Raw genomic sequence first — 27,999 nt, forward strand, 5'->3', positions numbered from 1 at the left:
GTGCGCGGCGGGGAGCGGATTTTAGGGTGCGGGGACTCCGCGCTGGGGTGGACGCGGAGCGAGGGCCGCGGGTGGAGCGGCCTCGGATCACCCCGGCGCGGGGCGCGGCTGCCGGCGGGCATCGCCGGGAACAACAAGGACCGCGGAACGCAGCGGGGTGCGGTGCCGGGTCCCCGGTCCCCACGGAGAACACGGACGGCGCTCCGCGGGGGCCGCTGGCACTCACGTAACAGTAGAATCGGGGCGGTGGGAGGTGGTGGTTCGCATTTTGGGGACTATGGAAAATGGGACGTAATTTGGCCTTGAAACCTAAGGCCTGTCTAGAGTTGTTTTCTCGTCTTTGTCGTAATAGTTAATAAGATTTTTTTTTTTTAAGGAAAGAGTTGCTCCTGTTCCATGAAAGATGCACCCTAAAGTTTTCGAGGCATTAGAAATTAGGTGGGTAACCTCATGGATACGAGGAGATACCTTCAAATCGTTGCATAATTGTGGGGCCAGGCCTCAAGGAGGTTTCTTCAAGAGGCATTTTTAACGTTTAAGGAAACTGGAAGGAAATCGGCTGTTGCACTTATCAAATGATGCAAATGTGACTTATCTGGCTGAGAACAGCGAATGTGTTGTGTTTATATTGCCAATCAGCCTCTGGTTCAGCTTTGACTCCACTTTAATTTTATGCCCTAGTCTTTTCTATCTTAACACACAGGCATAAAATATAAATTGGGCGGTGCTTGGAGTTTATTTCAGTACAGTGTTTGATAAACATGCATCCTGCAGACTTTAACGGTGTGGTGTGGGCTGACCCTGGCTGGATGCCAGGCACCCACCAAAGCTGATCTGTCATCTGCCTTCGCAGCTGGACAGGGAAGAGAAAATGTAACAAAGTTAATGAGTTGAGATAAGGACCGGGGGAGGTCACTCAAGAAATACTGAAGGGCAAACAGACTTGAATTGGGGATATTCATTTATTACCAACAAAATCAGAGCCAGGATAATAAGAAGTAAAATAAATCTTAAAACTACATTCCCCCCCACCTCTTTCTTCTTCCCAAGCTCTACCTCCTTTTCCCCCAGCAGGGAAGGGAAATGGGAATGGGGGTTATGATCAATTCATCACAGAGTTTTCCTCCCACTGCTCAGGATGAGGAATCCTTCCCGCAGGAGACAGTTCTCGATTAACATCTCCTGCATGAGTTCATCCCACAGGCAACAGTTCTGCACAAAATGCTGCAAGGTGGGTCACACCAGCGATGGGGTGCAGTCCTTCAGGCACAGCCTGCTTCAGTGTGGGTCCCCCAAAGGGTCACAGGTCCTACAGAGCCTGTTCTAGCATGGACTCCTCATGCCATGGGTCTGCAGGTCCCTGCCAGGAGCCTGTTCCAGCAGGACTCACAGCCTTCTCTGAGGCATCCACCTGCTCCACCTTGGGTGTCCTCCATGGGCTGCAGGGGAACCTTGGCTTTGGTGCCTGGAGCACCTCCTGCCCCTCCTTCTCCACTGACCTTGCTGTCAGAGTTGTTCCTCTCACGTGTTCTCACCCTGCTTTTCTCTGCCTGCAGTTACACCTGCACAAAAAACCTTTTTTTTTCCTTCTCAAATAAGTTCTCACAGAGATGTTCCCATCATTCCTGATGGGCTCAGCCTTGGCCAGCTGTGGGTCCATCCTGGAGCTGGCTTTGGCTCTGCTGGGTGTGGAGGAAGCTTCCAGCAGCTTCTCACAGAAGCCACTCCTGTAGCCCCCCTGCTACCATGACCTACCTGCATAAACCCAACACACTGTGATACTGAGAACAGCAGGGGAGCAATAATCCTTTGAAACTTTATTTTATTTAATTCCATTGAGGTAATAGTAAAACTTTTGTAGACTCAGCCCAGACCTGGGTTTCAGGAAGGCATCCTAAAATACTGACCTTCACAAGGTTTTCTGAGCTTGACCATACACGTGATGTTAATGTAAAATAGCCTTAAGTAAATATTTTTGCCAGGATGGAAGAGGCTAAGGGAAAAACAGAGAAGGATGATGGTTAGTTCACAATCAATAGCAAGGTAACTCTAGTATAAATAAGTAAAAATGGGAAAATTTGTTTCTTTGTCCTTATGTTTGAATTTAAGACTGAATTGCTTTGAAACAGTGGAACATGTTTCCCAAAGAGATAGTGAAGCCTCTGGATTTGGAGATATTCAAACCCCAACTGGACACAGCCTTAAGCAACCTGTTGTAGGTGGCCCTGCTCTGAGCAGGAGGGTTGGGGAAGACAGTCTGCAGAAACACCTTCCAGCTTGAACAATTCTATGATTTCTAAGCCAGTTTTCCAACAAACATAAAGTGCTTAGAAAATTCCAGTGAACAGCACAATATGCTCCAAGGTCTTTGGTTCCAAGGACGTTTTATTGAATTTTTTGTTCACCTAGGCAATGGAAATCCAGAATTCAGGGCCTGTTGCACTCAAAGATTCAGCATAGCCAGTTGTCATATTATTGCAGGGGAAGAGCTTCAGAAAACTAGAATGCCATTAGAGGGCAAATGGGTGGATGTTTTGCAGTCTTCTTTGCAAACTTATTTGCTAACTTCTTGACTGGCTGGCCATTCATCCTGTCTGTATGTAACTGTTTCACATTTACCCCCTTGTTCTTCATCGCTCAGGAGCAAGATACCAGCATATTTTGAATGTTTTGTGTAATTTTTGTCTTGATGGAGCCATTACCTCAGTGTTTTCTCAACCACTCTGGTTTCCAATAGGCCACAGGCACCCTGGTGTGATCAGAAACAGGGTAACTCCCATGGGTGCAGCTGCCAGGAAGGAAGCCGTGTTTGCAGCTGATATTCACAGCCCTTTCTGCTCCCACAGCCAGCAGAGGTACCCAAGGGCAGAGCACACTTGGGAACTGCAGGTACCATGGCTGTGCTGGCAGCACTTTGGAACAACATAGGTTAACTTACCTGCAGAAATGTTTTTGTAACATTTTCTGGAATTCAGTAGGCAAAAGGTAAAACTACATTGTACTACATTGTAAGTAATAGGATTTCTGACCTTCACTGGTGGTTAGGTTGTGTCACATTTGGTACAGCAGAGAGAGAATACAGCTTGTGTATAAAAGTTTATAGCTCAGTTGTTCTCAGTGAACAGAGCTCTTGCAGTCCAACTCTAATTTTACTTGTGATCTACTGTTCCTTTGTATTTTTCCCTAGAGTTTATTTTGGTGTCACTCAGAAGTAGGTACTGTGCTGTATCTTTTTCCTCACAAAGGCAAATGCAGTCAGTGGCTTTTGCTCAGTGTCCTCTTAAAGTCATACTTGAATGTAGCAGTCATGGAGTTAGTTCTGGAGATACCTGCTGCTAATTTCATAATTGGACATTTATTTATCACAATGGCTCTTACAATGTTGTGATCAGGTTCCAGCTTGGTAATCTTAAAAGGAGTTGTTTTTTATGTTGAGTCATGAAAAATGGGTTACAGCTCCAAGTAAGTATGGCTGATGTTTTTATCCATCTTGCTGATAATTTTCTTGTCAATAAATGATAAAAATTCATAATGAGCCATTTTCAGTCACAGTTCCTTCCTTTTTATCTTGTATGTTAATTAGATCCTTTTCCAGGCACTGGCAACATGCATAGCAAACACCATTGTGCTGAGTAACTCTTCCAGATTTCTCAAACTGTAACTCCTCTATTGCCAAGCTCCAGGTTATAAGAGAGTAACTTGAGTTTTGTCAGCTTTCTGGTGACTGATTTGAAGGTCTTAAATAGACATGTGTTTGCTTCTTCATCTGTGAAATAGATGAAATAGAGTTATTTCACCATCCAGTTACCTGATCAAGTTTCAGTAACCATTTTTTGACCTTGACAAACCCCTCGGTTGGTGATGAGGGTTCATTGTGAGCTGGCTACGTCACTGTACAGTAAACATGAGCCTGCTGAAGTTATCTTTTCATGTTTTTCCTATGCAACCACAGTGATGGAGGTTGGGTAGGAAAGAAAGTGAAGGGGGATTGTTCTAATTTCTCCCAGAACAGTCCTGTGTTAATATATTCTCATGGAAATTCTGGAATAATTTTTCTGTCCTGTAGCTTCTATTCGAAACTTGTCTATAAAAAGGAAATACTGCAATTTTACCCAAAGATCTAATGTTCCATAATATTTCTTTTGATTGTTAGTAATATTGCAAGTGCACCAATATTTACCTGCAGTCATTGGACTAAAAAGGAAGGAGTAAGGAGGATTGACAAGATTGCTCCTAGCAGTGGTATAAAGGTCTGCTTCATGACTGTAGTACTGCTGACTTTCACACACAGTGTATTCAGGACAGTTACATTGAAAAGGAATCCTTGTAAAAATATGTCCCAAAATGAAGGAAATATGAGGGATAAGCAGTCTTTCTATTGATAGTCTAATCTGTAGGTCCAGATAACCCTGGAGACTTAAAATTGAGTGTAACAAAGGAGAAGCTGTCAGTGCGAAAGTCTGTAAGACCTCATAAAGTGTTTCTGGTCACTTATCAGTAGGAAATGCCTAGTGAGAAGTAAAAGTATAGGGAAATGGAGTTGTGTGCTTTAAAATGCTCTCCTGCCTGCCTTTGTCAGCACAGGAGGTAGCTGGTTCATTTATAACAATAAATCTCAAAAGGCTTGAGCCACTTCAGGAAGGGTGATATCAGCCAGTGCCCATTTGTCTGAGTTGGGTAGTAAGCTGGCTGTCATGTTCAAGTCAGTTCTTCTAAAATAATTGAAAAGAAACATGGGATTTCTTTAATAAGGAACAAAAGGGTAGAAATGTAACTAGTGCCAGTAAGTGTGGCTTAGGGAAAAATGATCTTGGCAGACACACCAAACTTCATTACTTGAGTAGGTGAGAAGCTCCAGCACAATATAATTGTGCAGATGGAGCAGACTTGGGCAAGGTGCTTCAAACTGCACACACCTAATATCTCCCTTACTTTCAGTACATACATTATGTGGCTTAAAAGCTGATGGACTGAGAGTGGTGAAGAAATACATAACATGGCAGAAATCACCTAACAATTGGATTGTTCAGAGGTAGAACCTTAGGTATGGCCCAACACTTCCATCATGGTCTAGAAGTCATCATAGAGTAATTCCTGTTTTTATTTGTGACTGTGACAAAGTTGCTGGAATAAGTACATGGAGATGATGAGGAAAAGACAATTGAGAAACATCACACACTGAATTACTGAATTACTTTGTAAATTGAACCACTTAAATAAGTTATGTCCTAATCTGTCCAAGTGCAAAATTAAGTGTCTAGGATTAATGAATGCAAATCATGTACCTAGAAGATATTTCTGAATCCTGGAAAGTGGAAACATTAGAAAAGTTTAAAAGAATGCAGTCACAAGTCACCTCAAAAACAGCCTCATATACATGTGGGACAAAAAGGGCTGGTGCTGTTTGGGGATGCTCAGAGTGGAGTAGTAGTAGAAATAAGGTGAATTTGTATCCGCTGGGTCGTGTTTTTTTAAATAGACCAAAAACTGGAGAGGCCACAAAGAATTATAGAAGAATTTGGATGTTTAAAAAGTCTTTAGCTGTTTAATACCAAAAAGAACACCAAAAAAAAAAAGTAGTCATGTATCATATAGTACTTTCCCAGTTATAGGAATTCAGTCTAAAGAGAGACATGGATAGCTGGAGTTTAAACAAGATAGATTTGAGCAAAAAAAAAAAAATAGACTTGGCTTTGGACGGGATGGATCTTCCTCCCCTTGATGCCAGATTGGATGGCACTTCTTGGCATTTCTGCCCAAGTCCTTTGGTTCACAAAGGAGTGAGTGAAATTTAATGGCTTATGCCATAAAGAAACTGATGTTAGGCCATCTTTTACAATCCTCCCCTGCCCTTTCACAGGTGGAAGCAGGTAGAAGCATCTAGAAGAATATAGTTTCTTGGAGTCCTGGTTTTTAGTAAATTGATGTTTTCTATCTAAGAGTAATTTCAAATAATTTTTTTGCTCTGTCAAGACATGCCCAGGCCTAGTTACTCTTAGGAGACAGTAGATTTTCTTGTCCATTCTGTAGTTTTTGTAGCGCTGTTTAGAATTTCTCAAGAATTGTCCAGACATTAATTTGTGTTTGTAAGTCGAATTACTGTAATTACACAATACAAACCTCTGAGGACAGTGAGTTCTGTAGAGTCCTCAAGTGTACATGCTGAGGTGCCTGCTCTCAGACAGCAATGCGTGTTTGTCCCTCTCTTTTTCATTCTCAGACATTACAGAATTGATATTGCAGATATTGCCAAGCCTTTAATGGCTGACTGCCACCCCATTCCTGGTTGGTTTTGCTGCTGGCTTAGGAAAGGGACTTTCTATGGCCACCACAAGCACATATTGCCATCACTGGTCCTTCATTATCTCTTAGCAACCATTTGGTCTTTCACAAAAAATGTCCAGGGCTAGATGGTCTCAAGAGTTTCCATGCAAGACCATTGAAGAATGGGCTGTGACCCACAGAAGGAAATACAGCAGGAATTATTGAATCACAGCCTCTGTGCCTAAAATGGCTCTGAAAAGAAGGTTCCTTAACTCGTCTCACCAGGGGCAAAATTCACGGTAAGAAAAGAGTTGCTGGAACCTCCCAAAGCAGCTCTGGTTTTTGCTGTCTGCTGTGACAGAGGCATGTGGCCATGCACAAAATCTCAGTGGATGAACCCCTTGAAATTCCCTACAGAAAAGTGAAGACAGGCCAAGTTATCTGGAATTTTATCCATGGTGTGAAGTGTTGCACCATGTTATGACCAAGGAACCAAAATCATGGAATTAAGCAAAGTCACAGCATAGGAGAGGCACTGTCAGACCAAAAGGACATGAGGTGCTCCAAGCTACAAAGCAATGTTATGAGGAGTCAGGGCTTGGCATTCATGCTGGACAAGGGAATGAGAGGCCCATGTGATTGATCTGTCTGGTGGGTGGGAGATCCCAAGTCTATAAAACTGCCCAGGTCTCAATCAGTGGATGTGATCCATAGGCACCGAGTGGCAAGTGCTTAATAACCTTGCATTCCTCTCCCAAGGCACGGTTCACAGAGTCACAGAATGGTTTGGGTTGGAAGAGCTGTTAAAGATCATCTGGATGCAACCCTCTGCACCAGGTTGTTTGTCATTATTGGTGGCGAGCTGCTCACAAGTGGAGGCTTCCCTGTTCCCCAGCCTTCTCTGTTATCTGCCTCATTGAAGACACAGAACTCCAGGACAGTCACCTGCCATGTCCCCTGCTGCTGCAGCTGCCAGTCCTGGGTTTGCTGCAGGACCTGCTCCCAGCAGGCAGTGTCCTCACCACGGAGCCAGCCCTGGGTTTGCTGCCAGCAGGCAGTGTCCTCACCATGGAGCCAGCCCTGGGTTTGCTGCCAGCAGGCAGTGTCCTCACCACGGAGCCAGCCCTGGGTTTGCTGCCAGCAGAGTGTCCTCACCATGGAGCTCGAGCATGAGCCTGCTGCAGCTTGCTGTGCTGCCCATCACCATCCCCTGGAGCCTGTGAAGGGGCTCTGACCCATCCATCTGCACTTCTCCAGTTACTGCTGGTGCTCAGGGTGCTCCCTGAGAGAGCTGAAGACAGAACTGGCTTGGTGTTGGCAGGAAGCTTCATACAGTTTGTGGGAAGCAAGGCTTGGAGAGGGGCCCGGGCTGTCACAGTGCCTGTGTTTGGGGTAGCATCTGGCCTGATGTCTGCCAGAACAAATGGCTGGCCACTGAGACAGGCACGTTACAGCCAACACTGCACATGCAGACAAAGGCACCAACTCGCTTCAGCCCAGGGTGCTTGGGGACAAAAGTGCCACATGCACTCGTCTCCAGTTCCAGGGTGAATTTACACAACCAGAGCTGGGATGTGCACTGAACTGCCCGTGCACACAGGCAGCCACAATGCCTGGGAGCCAAAGGCTTGAGGGCAAAGAAAGATGAATGCAGCTGTAAGAAATACTTCCTTTGATGACAAAACTGGTCACAACGAATGAAGTAATGAAACAAAGATTGACCTTTACAATTGTGTGTCAGTACACACAATTCTTTTGAAGAAATTTGCATTAAAAATGCTCATTAAATAAAGCAAAATATCTTTCAAAGAAGGTTTTTATGGCATTATAAGAATTTTACCAAGCCTCCACATAGACATTGCTGGGATCTGTGTAACCCTGAAAAATAAGGTATTGGAGGAATATCTGTGAAACAAGTATGGCAATATTCTTTTGGAGAAATTTCTTCATGATAAGGCTGAAATATTGGATAGCAAAGGAGTAGGAAATACACAAACTGAACAGTGAAACGTGATCAGAGAATCTCATTTGTTGCTTGGGGTCTGAAAACTGTATCTGAACTTAAACTTTCTAATGGTTCCTACTTATAAAAAGAGAGTATTTAAAAAATGTGTTCAGACACACCGGGCTGATGACTGACTGACATGCTTTTTATTCCAATATTAACATGTATCTTAGAGAATCATGTCCAGTGTAAAAAATTCCATGGTGTTGGGACCAGAAGAGGAATGCACGGTTCTTGTGTTTGGTCTGTCTGTGCAGTGCTACACAGGGAAGTTTAGAGAAAGATCAGAAGAGGGTCCAGATACTCAATCTGTGTCTTTTCTTTTTCAGTTGTACAAGGTCAGTAGGTTGGAACTGACCTAATATATTTAAATCAGTGAAAATGTAAGGCCAGTATCTCTACAGCTGCCTAAATCTCAGATAACCTCTCTCCTTAAAAACACCAGCCAAGTGCAGTGTAATGTCGCTTACTTTGAAGCTGACATTTTGCATTGTACAGGTTTTCAGTTGCTCGTAAAACTTTGCCAGCTTTCACAAGTCTGAAATTTTCCCTATGGGGTGTTGGCCTCAAACTGAATTTTTTTGTGGAGACTCCAGACACAGTTTTTTCAGCTGCCTCAGATCAAAATGCAGATTACTTGCCCTTGTAGAGAAAAAACAAAGAAGAAGAGAAAAAGAAAAGAAGGAAAGAAAAAGAAGAAAGAGAAAAAAAAGGAAGGATAAGAAAAAAGGAAAGAAAAAGAAAAGAGAAAAGGAGAAAAATAAATGAAAGAAAAGATAAAACAAAAAGAAAGAAAAGGAAAAAAAGAGTTTTTTAAATTGAAAAGCTATATAAAAAAACTTGAAAACAGATCTTACATTTAAACAGCAGGGTGGTTCTTGTGTTGGGCAGGAGTCCCCTGCAGCCTGTGGAGAACTGGTAAGTTATTTGTTTGCATTAAAATCTCTGACATGTCTTGGTTTACAAATATTCAGTAGGCTTCTTAATCCTTAGTTGTACTTAGTTGTTAAAGGAAAGCTTTCACAGGCAATTTTGTTTCTGGTGCATCCAGATTAAGTGCTGTGTAATCTTAAAGGTATTTTTAATTAGGTAGGACGGTTAATTATTTATTCTACAATTTCAAATAACAGCTCTTAGTTTGGACTCTCATTGGTTGTGGGGGCAGGGAGTGGGGGCAAACATTAAAAAATCCATGACTTCCTCCATAATTCTGTAAACTCACATTTCATTTACCTTATTTGCCCGTGAATCAAAGATACAGCCTGGAGTTGTTGGTGAGTACATGTAACAAAGGTAAAAGGACTGGTAAATGTTCAACTGACACAGTGTTAAAGTCAGCACTGATGGATCTTGGAAAAGAAAAGGTAGAAAAGATTTGGAGTGTTAAGAGTTCCTTTCCTCAGCTGGTGGAGCTGTAGATGGCCCTGAGGTTTATCTGCTTTGGTAACTATATGAGTATTGTGTTTTGAAACAGAAACAGCCCCTCCCTGTTTCTCTAGTAAATCCTTTAACAAGAGAGCAGGACATTGCAAACCAAACCATTACACGGAGGGACCAGCCTTCTTTTTGGGGAGACTTCAGTGAGACAACAGTGAGTTTTAGTGTTTGTCAGTTCAAAGCTGACAAAGTTCAATTAACTGTACTCCCCTTGAGTGGATGGGAGCAGCTTTCACCAGCCCGTAGAGCAGCCAGGTTGCTCTGGAGTGTACCAAGAGTCCAGTTTCCTGGGATGTTATGTGTCTAAACAGACACTTTCCCATAAGGCTCAAAATGCTTTCAACGACAAAATGTCTGGTTTTAACTGCAAAAATAAATTCCCAGCATGAACACAGGTTGGTAGAACAGCAACAGTGTGAAGTAGCAATGAATTTAAAGGAGGAATTAAGCTTTTAGAAAAATGGAAGTAATTTAAGATCCCAGTTTCCAAACACTTAAAGCACAAGCTCACCTTCAAGTGCACAAGTGTCCCAGCAGTGTTGACAGGACAATTTGTGTGCCTGAAGCACACAAGTGGATGGTTCACAGGGCTGTACCAATGTTTTTAATACATGCTAACAGAAAACAAGACAGGAGGCAAAGAGCCAAAACCATATGGAGAATATGTGAATGCTTGTGATTGCTGTGGAAGGACTAATTATACCCCCATACCTCTTTCTGGTGTGAAGTATGACTCCATGTTAGATTTTTAAAGGATTAAGTTGTATACAATTACTGCCAACACAATAAATGGGAGACAATTTAAAGAAAAAAAAAGAATTGTTGCTAAACTTTGCTATCAACAGCATTTTGGCTGTAGCCAAGAAAAAGTACAAAAGATTATTCTATTTCTGTATGCCCAGTGCTAGTCACCAAGGTTAAAAAAAGCTGCTTTAATGAAAACTTGCAAAAGCTGAGACTTAACTCTGTTGTGTGGTAGTTAGGATGATGTTGCAAATGAAGTATTTTGAGATACATAATAGATTACCTAATCAAATGGATGATTAAGCAAAACCGGGAAGAGAAATTATTTCAGAGAACCCTAAGGTGCTTTTGCAGGAGAAAACACTTTTCAGGTCTTTACTGAACAACAAATAAATGAAAATAACTAAATATAGAAAAGTTTAATGTTTGGCAGGAGAAGGGGTTGTCTAAATAACATAATGAATCCAGTCTAGTATGTTGGATTTTTTTACAAATGCCCACCCAGAGGCAAAAAGGGAGAGCTGCTGCCCTGATTCATTTGAATCCTTAGGATTGTGTAACATGAGACTTAATTAAGTGAATCTTGATTTTTTTTCCCCCAACGCTACTGAAATAGTAAAAAAAACTATACTAGGCTTTAGAAAGAAAATGTTTGAACAGAAAAGCTTGTGTTTTATAAATGTATAGCATGCAATTTCTTGATGAAGCCTTCCTCAACACGAGTAAATAACATATATTAACATTATTCAACTAAAATATTTCAACAGTTTTCATCTGTGTTCGAGCACAGTGTTCCAGTGCCTTGTTTTATAAAAGACATTGAAGAATATATATTTATTTAAATATTTGAGGTAATTCCTTGAACAAGATGTTTGTTCCTTGGTAACAAAATTCTCTTGCTAATTTTGTTCTTTCTTCATTGCATATATAGTGCCCATGTTAGGCGTTCTTGTTTGGTTGGTTTTTAATCCTTTCAGGGTAAGAAAGGAGAATTTATTTATACTTGTATCATTTACAAAGTTTTTGACTATTACAGCTTCTATGTTATTCACCATAAACCAAAATTTCTGTAGAATTGGTTATTCTAGCTGGGTTTTTAGTCTGGAAAATATGAAACATGCACTTTTACTACACCATGGGGTGGACTGGAGATGGATGGAACATTGGACGAGCACGTACAGATGGAGCTTTACAGAAACAGAAGCAGCAACACGAAGCCAGAGCACAATAGTGATTTTAGCACCGTGGTAAGGGAACATCAGCCACTAAGGCAGCTGTGCCAGAAGAACGATGGCAGTGGAAGAGCTGATGAAGGAGCGGTGCTCACAGGGCCTGGTGGGGTCAGGAAAGGGCAGCTGGACCTCGTGGCTGCCCACGGGCCGTGCCCGGCCAGGCGGGGCGGGAGCTGGGGCCGGCACTCGGGGCTTTGCCGTGCTGGGTCAGGGAGGGCGTTTGAAGCTTTAGAAATGTTTAGCCCCAGCCTGGCAGCAAGAGGTGACCCAGAACGGCACGGGCGGCGCGGCTGGGACTTTACCCGGGCAGAAACACTGATGGGAAAGGGGGCGGGGACAAGTTTAAACCTTTCCTGAGGCAGGCTGGAGGCTCATCCACATGACTCAGCACGGAAAAACAGCAGGAACCCTTTCTGTAGCACTGAGCTAGAAGGTAGCACTTTTCAAAGTGCTGCAAAACGAATGCAATAAAAATATAATTTAAAATTCTTTCTGTATTTCGTGTATACTAGGACCGAATCAGCAAAGGTGTTAAAGTTTTTTCTTCACCCTTTCAGAATAAAATCTAGTATTTGGCTGGAAATGGCATTTCCCAAATACACAGTGAAGTCTCAGAAATAACTGCTGCCACACTTTAATTTTGTACCACTGCACAAGCTATCTATATTTGTGTCCCCAACCCATTATAGGTGCAAATGCACACCTCTGTTCAGGTAGCTGAACAGAGTAAAAGAGGGTAAAAACATAAAATCACACTGAAACAAACCCTTGGTAAAGTGAGAAAGCTCACAAGGCATCTGTCACTATTTTCATCCTGGCCAAGAAAATTAAAATAATTTTCAACTTCCTTAGCTGCACATGATATTGCTTTCTCTTGTCATTCAACATCTCAGCATCCCAGCTCAGTGATGAGGAGGGCGTGGTGCACCCATCAGCACACAATGTGTTTGCACTTACACTGTTCACACTTGTTCCCCAATGCTGCAGAGACACGTTCCATGTATTCAGCAGTCTCAAAATCCCATTACTTATCACTCATGTCAGCAGTGACAGCTAGCATTAGAGGAAATCTAACATTTTGATGGCAGAAGAAGTCTATATCCTGGTCTGACAGGATATACAGCAGGGTAGAAAGAGGTGATCCTTGTGATACCCTCACCCCCTCCTGGAAAAGCCACAGGTCAATGCACAACTTCTGCAACATTATGGCACTGGTGTTCTTTAAACTGCAGATCAAGAGAGACACAATCTCCAATATATCTGAATTTCTAAGAATCTCTATGGGTGCTTAAGCAGTTTCTCAGAAGCTTTCTGCATGTGCTTCATTAGAGCCAGAGGTGCAGTGCACTGAGAAAGGACTCTGCACTGAATTCCTCCCTGGAGCTGGTGCCATCCAAGCACTCTGCTCCACCTCACATTCTCTTTCATGCTCACCCTCCTGCCACCAGACTAGGCAAGGCTCAGGTTTATCCAAGTTATAGAATTCAGTTACAGAAAGGAGTTGTCAAAGCACGGAAGATGCAATCCTTGAAACAGACACATTTAAGATTGTAGATTGGTCAAGTACCTGCAGAGTCAGAGAGAACTACAGCTGACTCCTGCTTTTAAAATGGAAAAGCACTACTCAAAAATTAATGTATTTACTCTCAACACCATGTAAGGTAGTACTTTAGAAATGGAAAAACTGAGTACAGGAATCTAGACAGAGTAAGGGAACACAATATAGTGCAAAATCAATAATAAAATGCAAGCTGTTTCATCAAATTCCAGCCTGATGAGTGAAATAACATTTACCTTTAGAAAGCCCTTGAAGATACTGAATAAAACCAAAACCAAGCTTTGAAAACATGCAGTAGTTTGTACCAAAATATGTTAAGTAGCATAACTTGCCAAATAGTACATAAAACAGCTAGAACTATGTATATTAGTACAAATAAATAAGTGAAATCTAAATGGATCAAAGTATTAGCACCCTACAGTAAGTTTATTATGTTATGTTTTATCCTGAGGCATGTGATTCAGAGTAGCTAAACAAAAGTGGGTTTATACCTTTTTTCCTCATCCTATTCACAATTCCACCACCATTACTCTGCCCCCACCCCAAATCATCCCTTTCTACAGCCTCTTCCCAATATTTTGTATTTGCTCAACAAAATTTTCAAGTCGTTTACCCCTACTGTATAAATAACTCCCAGGTCATTCCCACAGAATTTCATGATGACAAAGTTATGTTGCAATTAATCACATTCTTTTCATAAATCCATACTAAAATAGGCCAAAACCAGTACTGCCAGTTCAGATCCAGTTTACTTGTGGTTTTTTTGGGGGGGGATTTAAGAAAACATGTAGTAATATCAGAAATGACAAATTCAAGTCAGTCAATACTGCCATCCTAATTACAAAATGTAATTTTTGGAATCCTAAAATCAAGAACCATAGAAACAAAGAAATACAGTTTTTTGTTGGTAACAGTTGTCTAAACAAAACAAATTGTGCAGAAAAGGTACTAAGTCTTCCAAGAAGAGTTTGCTTGCTTTTAATTCTTGTACTTGAACAATCATTGCAGTCTTTTGTTACTCAGAAAAACTGTATGAATTAATGAAAATAAGCAATATTTTATTTCAATACCAGATTTATGGTTTGTGTGTTACACTGGGGCTGGTTTGACTGATATTAAACAGATATGTCTGAAACACAAAGTAACATAAATTAGACATGCCATGAGACATGTACAATTAATTTCTACTAAAAAGTAGATAATGAAACCCACTTCTATGCCAATTCTTTTACACTTTTAATGGTGATAGTGACTAGTATTTTAGTAAGAGGGTAAAATTCAATAAAAGGTACAAGGACAGCCATACAACTCCAAGATAGTGTTTGCACAGCTTCCAATTCCACTGTGAAAATACACCCCCTCCAAAATAGAAATAGGCACTTCATCTTTAAAAATGAAGCACTCTTTTGTTCTTCAGTCATCATCAACAGTTGGCTTGATTGTCACTCCTCTTCTGATCTGACCCCAACCAATTAAACTGAAATAAAAAAGAAAAGGTTTATATTATTTTTTTTACCAGTAGTCAGAAATATCCTGTATAAGTCAACATCCTTCTGTCCTTCTTATGCCTTCAGTTCTTACCGTTTGAATTTTCTACACTTGTCTCCCACCCAAAACATTCTACAAGAACAAACCTGCTTAGTGGAAACACAGAATAGAAAAGGGTGAAGGACAGAGGACATTTGTGACCAGCTAAGTGTGTACTCCTGAACAGAAGCTGAAAATCTGAAAATATTGTAACTTATGTTGTACTGTTGGATGGTAAATCTATGCACAGCTTGATCTCTTTCACCTGTGTCTGAGGTGTTGCATTACTTTCAAAGAGAAATAACAATTCAGTAAGATTACAAACAGCTGTAACTCTCAATGATGGCCTGTGATGGTAACTCAGCTCTCAGATGAGTGCTGCTATTTATATTCAGCAAAATGAAGGCCTTTTTAATAGGCCACTATTGCCTCAGGAAAATACATTTGCAAAAAAAAATTCAGAATATATCCATTTCCAGAGTCAGCAGGCATTTCATATTATTAGTAAAACTGTGTTCAAAACCTTTCCAGTTCCTGGTGAGAAACCACACATGCATCTCAATTTACCTTGCAGTAGAGCCTGTCTTGGACACCAGAAAAGAAACTGAAGTTTATCAGAGCAGCACTTCCCACTTTTTAGTACCATAACCATAGGTCATAACTTGACCATCTTTGAATTCAGTGATCCTTGGAATCACTGCTGTATCCCATTTGCTGTTTAACCTCTCTCTATTCCTCTGTATATTTCCTTTTTACTTTACATCTCTTTTTAGTCTTGCTTTATGATCTTCCTTCTGTATTTTCAGTATTCCATTGTCTCAGGCTGCAAGTTCCTTTTCACAGTACCAACTGTACATAATCTTTACTGTAATTAGGTTTTACTATGCAGGTTTTCCCAGTTTGCCTTCTTTCCCTTTTCTCAACTTTGAGTTTCCTTATATTGTCTTTATCTTTTTAATACAGCATAGGAATCAGCTTTCAATAACTATCTTTACAGGAGGCTGCCACTCTGTGCCCACCTCATAATCCAGAGACAGGTGGGCTTTTGGGCAAAATTTAGTCAAGTTTTTTTACTGGGAAAGAATCTACAGAAGCAACAAAAGATACATTATTATTTGCACAGGCTATCAGTCTACAGCTTAAAAAAAGGGAAAAAACCCCATAATTTCTAACATAGTTTCTCCTCTTCCTTCTGCTTTACCTGACTTAATTTGGGTCCTGCCTTTTTTTTTCCCCTCCTGTTCAAGACATGTTATCTTTTGCCTTGGGTTTTTTTCAGAGAATAATCTCTTCCCTAATTTGTCATTTTGCTCTGAGACAGCAAGCACTAAATTCCTGTCTACATTTTCTTGTCATCTGAAAAAGAAACATGCATCCATGGATATTTAAAACTTGGTTCCTTTCCATACAGTACAGACTTCTTGTAAAAATGGCTGTTTTCATACTACAAGAGCTGTGCAAAGCCAACAAATCAAAAAAACTCTTATATTCTTATCAATCCAGACATATGAGACCTGTGACAGGTACAGTATGTGTAATCACCTAAAGAGAGTCTGGCACTGCAATAAAGCAATTCTGTTCATCATGTTCAGCCTCCAGATGCTTCTGCAGTCAGACATTTTATATTTGTAATTTGAATAGGTCAATCCAGTTGATACTTTATTCTTTCCTCTGTGCTTGTAGAACATAAAACATTCAAAAATCCCTCCTCAGTTCCCCTGTTGTTATTTCCAGGCTGCACTGGAAATCACATGCAGCTCCACAGCTAGAAACCCACTGAGGTGTGCATAAAGATGGCTATTTGGCTTAACATGGTGAGAATTTCCCAACCCCTCTGCCAAGATTCCCTACTGAGCTCAATTTACAGCTTGGCAGTTTGGGCAACAAGCACAAACCTCAGGTGTTTCCTTGGCTGTTAACTAATAGATGCCCTCTCAACTGTGGGGTTTGTTTAAAAAAGGGATAGCAATGAAATGAGGCACTCCACAACCATGATGCCAATCTGTCAGGAGAATCCAGAAGAATTTTTAAAACAGACACACACTTACCTATTCTAGTACAAAGCCAGATCCATGTATTTTTTGTTAACAATGTAGCAAGCAGGTACCCTACCAACCTCACACCAACTTACCGCCAATGCTTCTCAACTCTTCGACTCAGAGCAATTTTTTCTCCCACTTCTGTGCACACAGGGTTAGTTAGCACAATCTTCCCCAAATCAGCCTTTACAGCACTGACTCTCCCTCCAGTAGATAAGGATCCTATGTTTACCATTAGAACTTCATTCTTCGATAATTTTTGCACCTGAAGACAGACATACAACACTCTGAAACCTAAGCTTTAGTACCAAAAACAAACAGCACAGACAGTACCAAGTTATCTTCTGTTACCTTCTTGCCACTAAAAAAGATACAGCTGAGAAATACTATAAATATACACACACAAATTAGGGGCAGCAGTGTCAGCAGACAAAAGTTCTCTATGCAAAAGGACAAATACATAAAGATGTTGTACGTGTAGTTCTGAGGTTCTTGGTATGATGTACTTTCTTGGGATTGATCTATATTTTCTATAAACTATGCTGATGATTTCATGTAACATATTAAAAACACAAACAGTCAGAGATATTGTTACATACAACCTGTGATGTTATACAGATTATTTACTAGGATAGTGTATTTTCATTTCCATTATGCCTACATAAAAAAACATAAAGAACCCCACAAAATAATTAATTTCACAGGATAAGAGAGTGCTGAAGCACTTTACTCACTGTTGCATGAAGCAGTTTATAATTTTAAATGCTAACAGGGGAAATTATGATCTTTTAGTTGATTTGTGTAAAACAGATCATGTTACACAAGTTTGTCCTGTGCCTCAAGTTCAGTTTTTTCCAACCAGAGTATTTCAAAAATATTTAAACTTAAAAAAATTCTTCAGTGAAAAAAAATCTAAAAAAAGCATGTCAGTAGGAAGTAGATCAGTACCACTATAAAACTAATTATTGCACAATGAATAGGATGATAGAAAAAGAAAACAACTACCAGCATGCTTAGAAAAATACATAACATGACACATAAATACTTTATGCTGCTTTAAACCAGTGAGATGAATTTGTACTCCTCTGAAAACCATTCTATAGTATTAAACAAGCAGATAAGTTTTGTGACAAGCTTATATCAACACTGAGACAAAACACCTCCATATGATCACAGCAATATATCCACTAATGAAAATTAGCACAGGAAGCAAAATCAGTGCAAACAAAGGCAGGGGCACAGACCTTGGCAGCTTTCTTGTCTCCCTCGGTGCGCACGCCCAGGAGCCGCCTCAGCAGGAAGTAGGAGATCTCCAGCTCTGTAAATATTTCTGGCAGGGCCCCAACTGCACCAAGAACCTGGCCCACCATGCGGTCAGCCCGGCACAACGTGGGGTCAATCTTTGTGCCAACACCTACAGACAACAGGAGAGGCAGAAGGAGTAACTGAATTCATCATTTCTAATCATTTCTATGTGCTAAAACATTTGAAGATGCTCTTAAAAATCCCCAGAGAACGTACTGGGAATTCCCTACTGCCTGGGTACACTTTCAGAATGTCAGCAAGACTGTGAGCTCTGTCTAAACAGATGGAGAAATATTCTGCTGTTAAAGCTGGTACAATTTACAGTGCAAGCTGGTCTGCACTGGCCAGTGACATTCAGGAAAATTATTTCATTCTTAAATACCCATTTTTCACACCAACCCTGTCTCTCTCTACATATATGAATTATCTAAAAATGCTAAAAGTGGTATTGTTGTTAATTACACTGAAATTCATTGCTGAATTTCAATAAGCATGAAGAAATTAATCTTTTCATAAGACAATATTCTTACCTATAAGGCCTCCTGGAGCAGCATATTGTAGATCATTGTGTTCAGCAAAGAGTGACACAATTTTGGAAAAGATTGGCTTGCACATGAGTTTGCCTTCACTGTCCTTGGACACAATACCAGGCCTCACCTCAATTTCCTGGCCCACCTAATGACAAAAGTGAAAAAGTTTAACTGGTTATTTCACAGGAACACAAAGCTGACTAGTCACAGATAAGACTTACATATCCCAAGATCTATCTTTTATAAGTCCTTGGTTCTGGGCTACTGAAGAACTTGTAGGATTTCTGTTGCACTGTTTCATGCAAATTGAACAATACTTACAGCAAATGTAATATCTGATTTTCTTTTCAATACAATTTGTAAAACTGCTTTAGCAACAGATCTTTATCAGCAATAATTCCAACAATTAAATTTCAGTTTCATTTTTAAACACTGTATTTAATTTAGAAATATTTCAGCTTTGAGAAAAATTGAGTTAATTGACTCAATCAGTGTAACTGATTGACATCAGTACACTGCAAACCAGAGAAAATACAAGCTGTATAAATGTTCAAAGATATAGTTTGCTCTCCAGCCTAACAAAGCAATTGTTTTAAAGTTTCTGTCTATTACTAGCAAGCAAGCAAAATAAAAAAATCAAAATATACAGAACACTTAAATGGGGAAGTGGGACCTGTGAGAGCCCATACACACTTCTAAAGTGCTTTTAAAGTTCTTTTGCTCTCCTCTTCCTGACTATAATTCAGCAAGTGGTAGGACACAAATAGCTCCTCCATTTTTGTGAGGGATTAAATCTGTTAGCATTATTAGCAAACGTTAAGACTACAAAAATATATTTAAAAAATTAAAACCAGTGCTTCTTGTTCTGGTATTTTAAAGCTGCGAAGTAAAAATGAAGTACACACAGAAAGAATAAGTGCAATGTGACTGAATTAAAGTTTAAAAACATCAATTACATAGACACATTTTGTAGCAAGTGTGGAAAAACTCTACTCATTGTCATTACAAATTTCAGTCAAGAAAGAGAAAAGTTTACCTTTAAAACACCCTTTAGAATACTGCCACCAGCAACACCTCCCTTAAGGTCATCAACTTCACAGCCAGGCTTGTTGACATCAAAAGATCTAATTACTGAAAAGAAGAGAACATAACCAGGTTTATATTTATTATCAGATTTTTAAACAATGTCTTTCTTCAGCAACTTTGACTGCATTTGTTCTTATGAAAGCATATACATATTTATAAATATTACAAAACCAGATCAATATTTTATTCCCAATTTTTAGACAGACAGTAAATTTTATTCTCAAAACCATTTTAACTACTCATATATATAAATGTTTCAAAAGACTTTTTCTGCATAGCAGAAAGTAACTTAAAGATCTGAAAAAGAAGGCAATGATCAACCATTTTACAAAACCCCTTTAATATTCACAATGTTAATCGTGAATACCAGAACTTTGTTTTAATGTACTCATAGCTGAACACTGTAACCTTGATGTAATTTTTATGGTCAATTTTTATGTATTTATGCAATGTAGGACTTCCTTGGATTATTGGGAAAAAAAAGGCAAGCAAATTAATTCCTTGTAGGAACTGCATTTCATGCTGGACAAGAACTGAAACTTTGACAATTACAACCAGGAAACAGGAGACTAATACAAAAGATTTAACCAAGCTACCCAAAAATTTTCCATGGAAATAAGTGAATTATCAAATTCATCAGCTTGCCAATATTTTGTTCAATCAAAACTAAATTCATAACAACTAAAGGGATGTTTTTAAGATAGACAAATTTCTCATTTTCATTGCATTTTAGTGCTGTCATATGCACAGAATATACACAAAACCAACTAACACTGAACAAACAATACAGCTCTCAGAAGACATGCAAGTTTTAAAAAAGAGCATCCTAAATACTCCTTTTAAACCCACCTGTGTTTGGGCACTCAGCATGTGCTATTCTAAGTGCAGACACATTCAGAAAATGTTTGGCCACCAAACCCAGGCCTGACTCTTACATACCAATGAGCCTCGGCTCAGATGTGAAGTCTCGCAAAGGGACCGGGATTTTCTTCACTATGTACTCACAAACCACCTCTATGTTGTACTTCAGCTGTGCTGAGATTGGAATTATTGGAGCTCCTTCTGCAACTGTGCCTAAAACAAAGTGAAGTTCAACATTTAACTTTAATATGACCAAGTGTTCTGTCCTTGTTAAAAATACGAATCGATTTCATGGCATGGTCTGTGTGTATTTCCCAAAGCAACATCAGAGCCTCTATCCCTCCCTTCAACATTTTAGCTCACATAGCCACAGCTACTTTTTGAGGCATTCTGAAAGTGTGGAAGATAATCTTCCATTCTAAGGGAGAATTCACTTCCTACACTGTGATCAGCAATATTTCAAAGATTTCCTAAGAGAGGTCAATATCTCAGTATTGGATACAGCAGCGTTAATTTTAGTGAGGTTTCATTATGACAAACTAAATTTCCTGTTAATTTAATGATTTATGTTTTTCAAATTTTGCAATACAAATACATATTTTAGAAAAATGCTTATTTTACAAAAGAATGCATTTAGTAATCCAGGTTTGTTAGACAATCATTAGTTTTAATTATGTCTATGTTCCTTGTGATAACTCCAGTTTTCAAACTCCAAATTTGTATGTCAAGTCACTCTGACAGAGTTATGTACAGCTTCTGAAAGGCAACAATTATGAATTACAGGGAAAAAAAAAAACAAAACAGGAAAAAAGGAAAAGAAAGACCCACTGGCAACTTCTGATGGTGACAATCTAGCTCTGCAGCTTGTCACAAAGCCCACCTACTGCAGATAAACAGGGAAAACAATGGAAGCTCCAGGGAAAGATAAAACTCAAATCACTCTAAAGGTGAGCAGACCTTTAGAGAGTAAGATAACACTGCCCAAACTGGATTTGCACAGACAGATGAAAGAGCAATCTTTTGTCATTAGTTAAAAAAATTAGTATATTTAAACCTACAATGTGCCCCTAACAAGTACAGCCTCCTTCTCTCCTGCACAGCAGTAAAACCACGGTGAAATCCCTACCAAAGAAGCACTCCAGGAAGAAATCACAAATCCACTGAAAGCTACTATGTAAGAGTGACTGATGTTAGTTTTACATCTCCAGCTCAGACCCAGAGCCATAACACTGCTGTATGCAAGCAGGCTGAAAGAACCACAACCCCCATGGTCTAATTTCCACATTAGCAGACCATGTGCACCTGCATTGCCCAAGATAAGCTTTTCTATCAAATACAGAAAACCACTATCTCCATGTCTCAACACTGAATTTCCACAACTCATTGGATTTCTGCTTATGAAAACTTACCTTGTACAAATGCAAGAATCTGTTCATACTGTTCTTTAGCCTGGCTCTCTTTCACCAAGTCAATCTTATTCTGTAGAATCAAAATGTGCTTCAGTTTCATGATTTCTATAGCAGCTAGATGTTCTGAGGTCTGAGGTTGAGGGCATGACTCATTACCAGCTGAAAGAAGAAAAGTGAGTGGAATACAGAAACTATAAAGATAGATAAAACTGCTACAGTTAGGATATCTACTTCCATCTACTATCAATATGTAAAAAAATGTAAAAAAAGACAAGACAGTTGTCTCTCAGTAATCTACATGTGAATCACCAAGTCAGTAAGCACCTCTTCTCCCCTGCAGCTGCTGGCTGTAGCCTCCACACAATGCAGGATGAGAGGCTGCCACAGAGGTTCCCCCATTCTGCCTGCTCCCACTAGGAACACCCACCCAAAATATCCAAAGATACCCACACCTAACTTGGCTTACTCCATCCTTTAGCTCTTCAGATATCTCAGAGCTGACTGTAGCTTAATACACAAATTACCTTTCAAGAAGTATCTTAATATTTTCTTATCAGTAAAGTCATAAAAATACCAAGATCCCCAAACTCTGCTATAATTCAATCAAGTATGTGAATAGGGCTGCTATCAGCATGGTTTAGACTTCAGCTAAGAAGCCATCATTGGCTGATGTGTTATTATGGTGGTTAATCTGCCTGAAGTTTGGTCTATCACACTTTCTGGAGATAAACAGGCAGAAGAAATGATAGCTCATCATCTATCTCTGACTTTAAATTACAATATCTGAAGCAGTTGACATATCCTATCAAGGTAAGGTAATTGGTATGTATCACTACAGAACACTAGAATGTTCTACAGACAGAAAAATCCATTCTACTCACTTTCTGTTGCTTGCAAATCAGAACAAAAGTTGTCTGGATTATATTAAATCTCCTGTTCTTAAATGTTGCCTATATTTATCTGGGCTACTGTTGGTACTGCTGTTTGTGAACTCTACTGCATGGCAAAGACTCCATGCATATTTAAAGGAAACGGAACCTTCAGAGAAACTCAAAATGCAGCTGATCTGTTTCCACAAAGTGATAAAATTTTACAGTACTGTATGACAAGAGAGTTTTACATTACCTATCTCCTATCAATGGGGCCAGCTACCAGACTAGTGGGTATGGATAGCTGTGTTTAAAACAAACCAGCTTGTTACAGTACAGTACCATTGTAGCACCACTTTAACACATCTCAAAAGCATTCACTTGTTTACACTGCTCACCACATCCCAGGAGATTTTAAAGCCCACATAAAGCTGCCTCATGCTACTACACAACAGAGCTCTGCATTTGGGGAGCAATCATTACCTATCAAGAGCAAAGCTGCATCCATTACTGCTGCACCGTTCAGCATGGTAGCCATCAAAATATCGTGGCCAGGGCAATCCACAAAAGAGACATGCCTGTTGCAGGAGAAGGTGAAAGAGAGATCCAAAAGCCCATTATCAGCAATTCCTCTGACTGATTTATGTCAGTGATTACCCAGACACAGAAGTTAAAAGTATCCTTAAAATAGTACTTTCAAAAAAGTTCTGAAAGAACACAAATGCTACTGAACAGCTACTGAATACTTTTTCTGAGTTTTCAGATTTAATTCCACATGTCCACATTAAGTACCTCTTTAATATTTCACCAATTTACTCTAAACTAGATTAAATGCACCAGGATAAAAGCCCAAAATCAAACCAACCCACCACCACCAACCCAAACCTCAACACACCACATGGGATTTCTCTCAACTCTTTTAACAGACACCTCCCATTCCTCATTTTTAGGAAACTATGCATCTTTAATAATATGGTTATAACTGCACTTCAAAGATTTGTCTACAGACATGATGTTACATTTCCAACCTTATGGTTTTATTGTGCAGACCAAGACAGTTGATTCACTACATTCTTTCCTGAACCTATCTACTGAAGAATCCTTGTTCTTAGTGGCAGGCCATCAAAAAGCAAGGGACTAATTTGGTGTTTTGCTGATGATGTTAGGAATCTCCTACACGCAAGTAACCAGTAGGATAAAGAATGCAAAGCTTTTAACCAGTTTTTTCACAATGACTGCCTGCCTGTCGCACTCCAACAGAAATTAATCTCAGTACAAGTGCTCTGCTGGGAATCTGAGAAAAGGACACATGGTTACACCACATGTATTGTGTCATAAACACAAACCAAGGACCTAGTACAAGTCTTCATGACTACTCTCATTTGAGCAATTGTTGTGCAGACTCACATCACTGCATAAAGACAGTGCTATACTTTATCAGAAATCAAGTAAATAAAGAACACCTGGGCTCCAGTGAGAGGCCTGATCTCACAATTAAGCATCAGGCTTTCATATATTCCTTTAAAAAGCTTTGGAAACTCTGCCCTTAGGAAGAAAAAGTTCAACAAAGATCACCCTTCCAAAACAGATTTTAAAGATGTGTTTGTGAGGTCCACATTAGTTCTCAATCTGCCTGGTTTAAAATGTACCTCTATTAATAGCAGAAATATTTAACTTCAAAGTCCTGCAAGTAGCTGAGGGCAGCAGACACAGCTGTGCTGTACCATGGAGTGCTCACCACCACCAATGAATTGAGATTAGACAATGCCTTAGCCCAGGGTGCCCCATCTAAGAATGTGCAGTGTGCCAGAACCCGTTCAGCTCACAGCTCAATCCTGTTCTCATACAAAGGCAATAAACAGCATTTATTGCAGTAATTTAAAGCAGTTACCTGACTAGTTTAAAGTTCCCTTTGGTGCCAGGAATATCTGTAGGGAACTCATCTGGGGTGCTACTTCCACAGGACCGGTAGCACTCTGGTCGAGAGCAGCTTGGGTCATCCAGCTTGTAAATCTGGGATTTTTTAAATTGAAAAAAGGTTTAATTTCTCAAGGGTTAGTTACCTGTAATCTTACATCCCCATGAAATATATTAGTAACAGAGATGCTACAATTACAGTGATGACTCACCTTTGCATTAGCATAACCCAGTTTGATTGTGATATTTCTTTCCAGTTCATTTTTAAATCTGACAGTGTGAACTCCAGATATAGCTTTGACTACTGTTGACTTTCCATGGGCTACATGACCAATTGTGCCTGTGTTGTAAAAGGAAATGTTTGTTAATAAACTAGTTTAATTTTGTGGAATGCTCCACTGCAACCAATTCACAATTACCCCAAATTCTTCACAGCCAGTAAGTCCATATGGTATACATATGGAATTTGTAATCATTTTTGTTTAAACAAACAAGACCTGAAATTGTGCTCCCAATGGACTGATTTTTGCATTTTAATGAATCCCATTTCAATCCTTTACTTCAAAGGTAAAAAAATTTCTGCTTTAGCAACTATTCCCCATGCCATTCAACTGTGCTGAAGTAAAATTGGTGCTTTTCAAGTCAAAAGGGCTGGACAAGTCCCTAAAACTACTATGTAACTGTTTCTGCACAAATTTCTTGAAAGTGTTACCACATAGGCACCATCTGCTACTGCATGAGCATCAATAAGAGTCACCTTAATGCACCCCTCTTTTTTATAAGGTTTTCTTTACCTATATTAATTGTTGCTTGTCTGCTGATGACTTCTGGTGAAAGAGGCGTCAGCTTGGTAACATCCTGTATGAGGGAGATTTTAGAATTTATTCATCTTGTATAGAAATGTTTGCAAAGTTAAAAATTAAGAACTTGAAAATTAACTGATAGTTCTATTCAGCAAAATCCAGTTATATTATGTGCATTCCAGTCTTTTAAGTGTGTGAAATATATGGGTAAAAGTGAACCAAGTCCTGCTTGTGAATCAGTACAGGCTTCAATTCAAAACTCATCAGTCTTGGCTACAAAGTGTTAAAGATGGGAGTAAACAAAACAAGAAACCTCAAAAAAACTTTTAATAAAACACCCCAAGCCCCTACCTATCCCTGAATCTAAGTTACACATAACAGACAAATCCATTTTCAACAGTCTACATGACAAACTGCACTAATATTTTATAAACAAAGCTTTGTCAATAAACAGTTGTTTAATTGGTGTAAGGTTCTATTACAGCCAATACTTAATTACAACTAACCTTTGGAGTCACTGGGTCCAGAGATTTCATTAGCACCATGGCTTTTAATTCTTTTTAATGACTGTTTTTTTCCTCAGATACTGTTATTGCTGCTTTAGGTACCAGACAAAAATTCTGCTGTCCCAAACAGTCTGTTGTGGGAACTTATTGGTAGCCACTGGCAACACAAAAACCTCACAAATACATTCTGTATAGATAAAGAAACAACTCTGAAAGAGTTGTTTAGGTTTTTTAAAGCTGTTTGACCAAATAATGGACAAGTGTTGAAATCCACTGAAATGTTCCTCTGTAAAGCTAATAACCATCCCACATTGAATTCATATGGATGAGCCACTCAGTTCAAGCAAAGATTCATGATGCCAGAAGAGTCCTCGGTGCAGGACAAAATTTAAGATACAAATAATACAAACATTGAATCACATATTGTTTACACTGTCACGTGAAGGCTCTGTGCAAAATGATCAAACACATCTGTGTAAAAACGTAAGCTCAGTCATTCTGTTCTCAAGTATGACATGAATAAAATGTTCCTCTTCAACACAAAGCAAGTTTTGAACACCTAAGACACACAGATAAATTTATATTTCTCATATATCTAACTTTAAATTACTTCCCAGGGATGGGAACATGACCTGCAGATGGCATCATGTGGCCGGGTGACCAGAATTTCAGCGTGATGCAATTCCTGCCACCAGGAGAACTCTTCCCGGAGCACGAAATCATGCACGCATGGAGGTTTTGCCTCGAGCCTGGTACAACGCTATTGCTCAGCAAGAAGCTTCACTCAGCCACAAGCACTCAGGGGCCGGCAGAACAGGCCTTAAAGAGAATTCCTGCTGATGTTCCAGCCAGTCTCTACCTGCACCTTTTCCTGCAACTGGGAAATGCCATGGTCAACAATGACAGGAAGAAAAGAAACTATCTGAAATAACTAACATGCTCACAGTAGGGAATTCCTGTGCTCAAGCCCAAAAACCATTGAATATTATTATTGTAAAGACAAATTAGCTTCTCCAGTTTAAACACCGGGCACACAGCAGGATTTTTGACTATGTACATTATAACACACTTGCATTTGAAATATACATTATAGATACACTTAGAGTAGCGTGTAAGTGTAATAGTGAGGAAGCCCAGGTGAGACATTTCATAGGCAAGGAGACCACTGCAACTGGCTGCAGTGGTAGCTAGAACTGGTATTTTTCGGTAGTTGTTAATAGTCGAGAAAATTTTCTTGGCAAACCAAGACAGGGCTGGTAGCGAACTCCTCGAGCTTGCTGTAATGAAACACCTCAAATCTATGGTTCCGCTTCGGAAAAACAGAAGTCTTCAATACCACAGAACAGGCCAAACCTTACATGAGGAAAACTGCAGCCATCAGTGAGCCATGCAAGCTTCAGCCGCGCCGGCGGGACACGGAGCCGCTGAGCCTCGCACCCACGGGCGGGAGAAGCGCCTCGCCCGGCGCCCCACACCCGCCAGGGCCGGCAGGACCTGCTCCCCGTTCCCTGCCCTCGGTCCCCGCTCCCTGCCCGCGTCCCCTGCCCTCGGCCCCGTCCCCCGCCGCCCCGCGTGCTGACCGCGGCTCCCCGAGGCGCCGCCGCCTCCCGCGCCCCTCGGAGCGCATCGGCCACGGTGGGGCCCGGCAAAAGGCTCGGAGCCCCTCGGGCCGCAGCCCGAGCCCACCCGGCCGCCCCCGCCGAGCCCCGGGAGCCCGATGTGGCTCCGGGTCGCCCCGCGGGCGGCGCTCACCAAGGTGCCGAGATCCTGCCGGCTGAGGTGCGGCTGCCCCAGAGTCACTCCCGCCTCGTCCCCCGCCATCTTGGCCCGAGTAGGAAGTGAGGAGTCCCGCGCGGCCGCCTGACCGCCGGCTCCTCTCGGCACCGCCGCTGCCGGCCCGCAGCCTC

The 27,999-nt window shown here is 40.5% G+C and overlaps 1 protein-coding gene and 1 long non-coding RNA gene across 2 annotated transcripts; one reads left to right on the forward strand and one right to left on the reverse strand.

Moving 5' to 3' along the window:
- The first annotated feature begins 14 nt into the window (after positions 1-14).
- Positions 15-12,171, forward strand: LOC134433569 (uncharacterized). The gene is made up of 2 exons (XR_010031645.1): positions 15-1,231; positions 7,024-12,171. It is a non-coding gene; the product is annotated as an uncharacterized LOC134433569 (long non-coding RNA).
- Positions 12,172-13,970: 1,799 nt separating this feature from the next.
- EIF2S3 (eukaryotic translation initiation factor 2 subunit gamma) lies at positions 13,971-27,995 on the reverse strand. Its single transcript, XM_063182381.1, has 12 exons — positions 27,845-27,995; positions 25,578-25,641; positions 24,996-25,123; positions 24,758-24,879; positions 23,350-23,444; positions 21,998-22,156; positions 20,667-20,801; positions 19,678-19,772; positions 18,642-18,786; positions 18,051-18,220; positions 16,899-17,071; positions 13,971-14,717 (listed from the first exon to the last, which is right to left on the reverse strand). The coding sequence occupies exons 1-12, from the start codon at positions 27,911-27,913 to the stop codon at positions 14,654-14,656; spliced, it is 1,419 nt and encodes a 472-aa protein (XP_063038451.1). The 5' UTR covers positions 27,914-27,995; the 3' UTR covers positions 13,971-14,653.
- Between the last annotated feature and the right edge of the window lie 4 nt (positions 27,996-27,999).

This window comes from Melospiza melodia, chromosome 2, assembly GCF_035770615.1.
Source record: "Melospiza melodia melodia isolate bMelMel2 chromosome 2, bMelMel2.pri, whole genome shotgun sequence".
In the NCBI taxonomy this organism is placed as follows: domain Eukaryota; kingdom Metazoa; phylum Chordata; class Aves; order Passeriformes; family Passerellidae; genus Melospiza; species Melospiza melodia.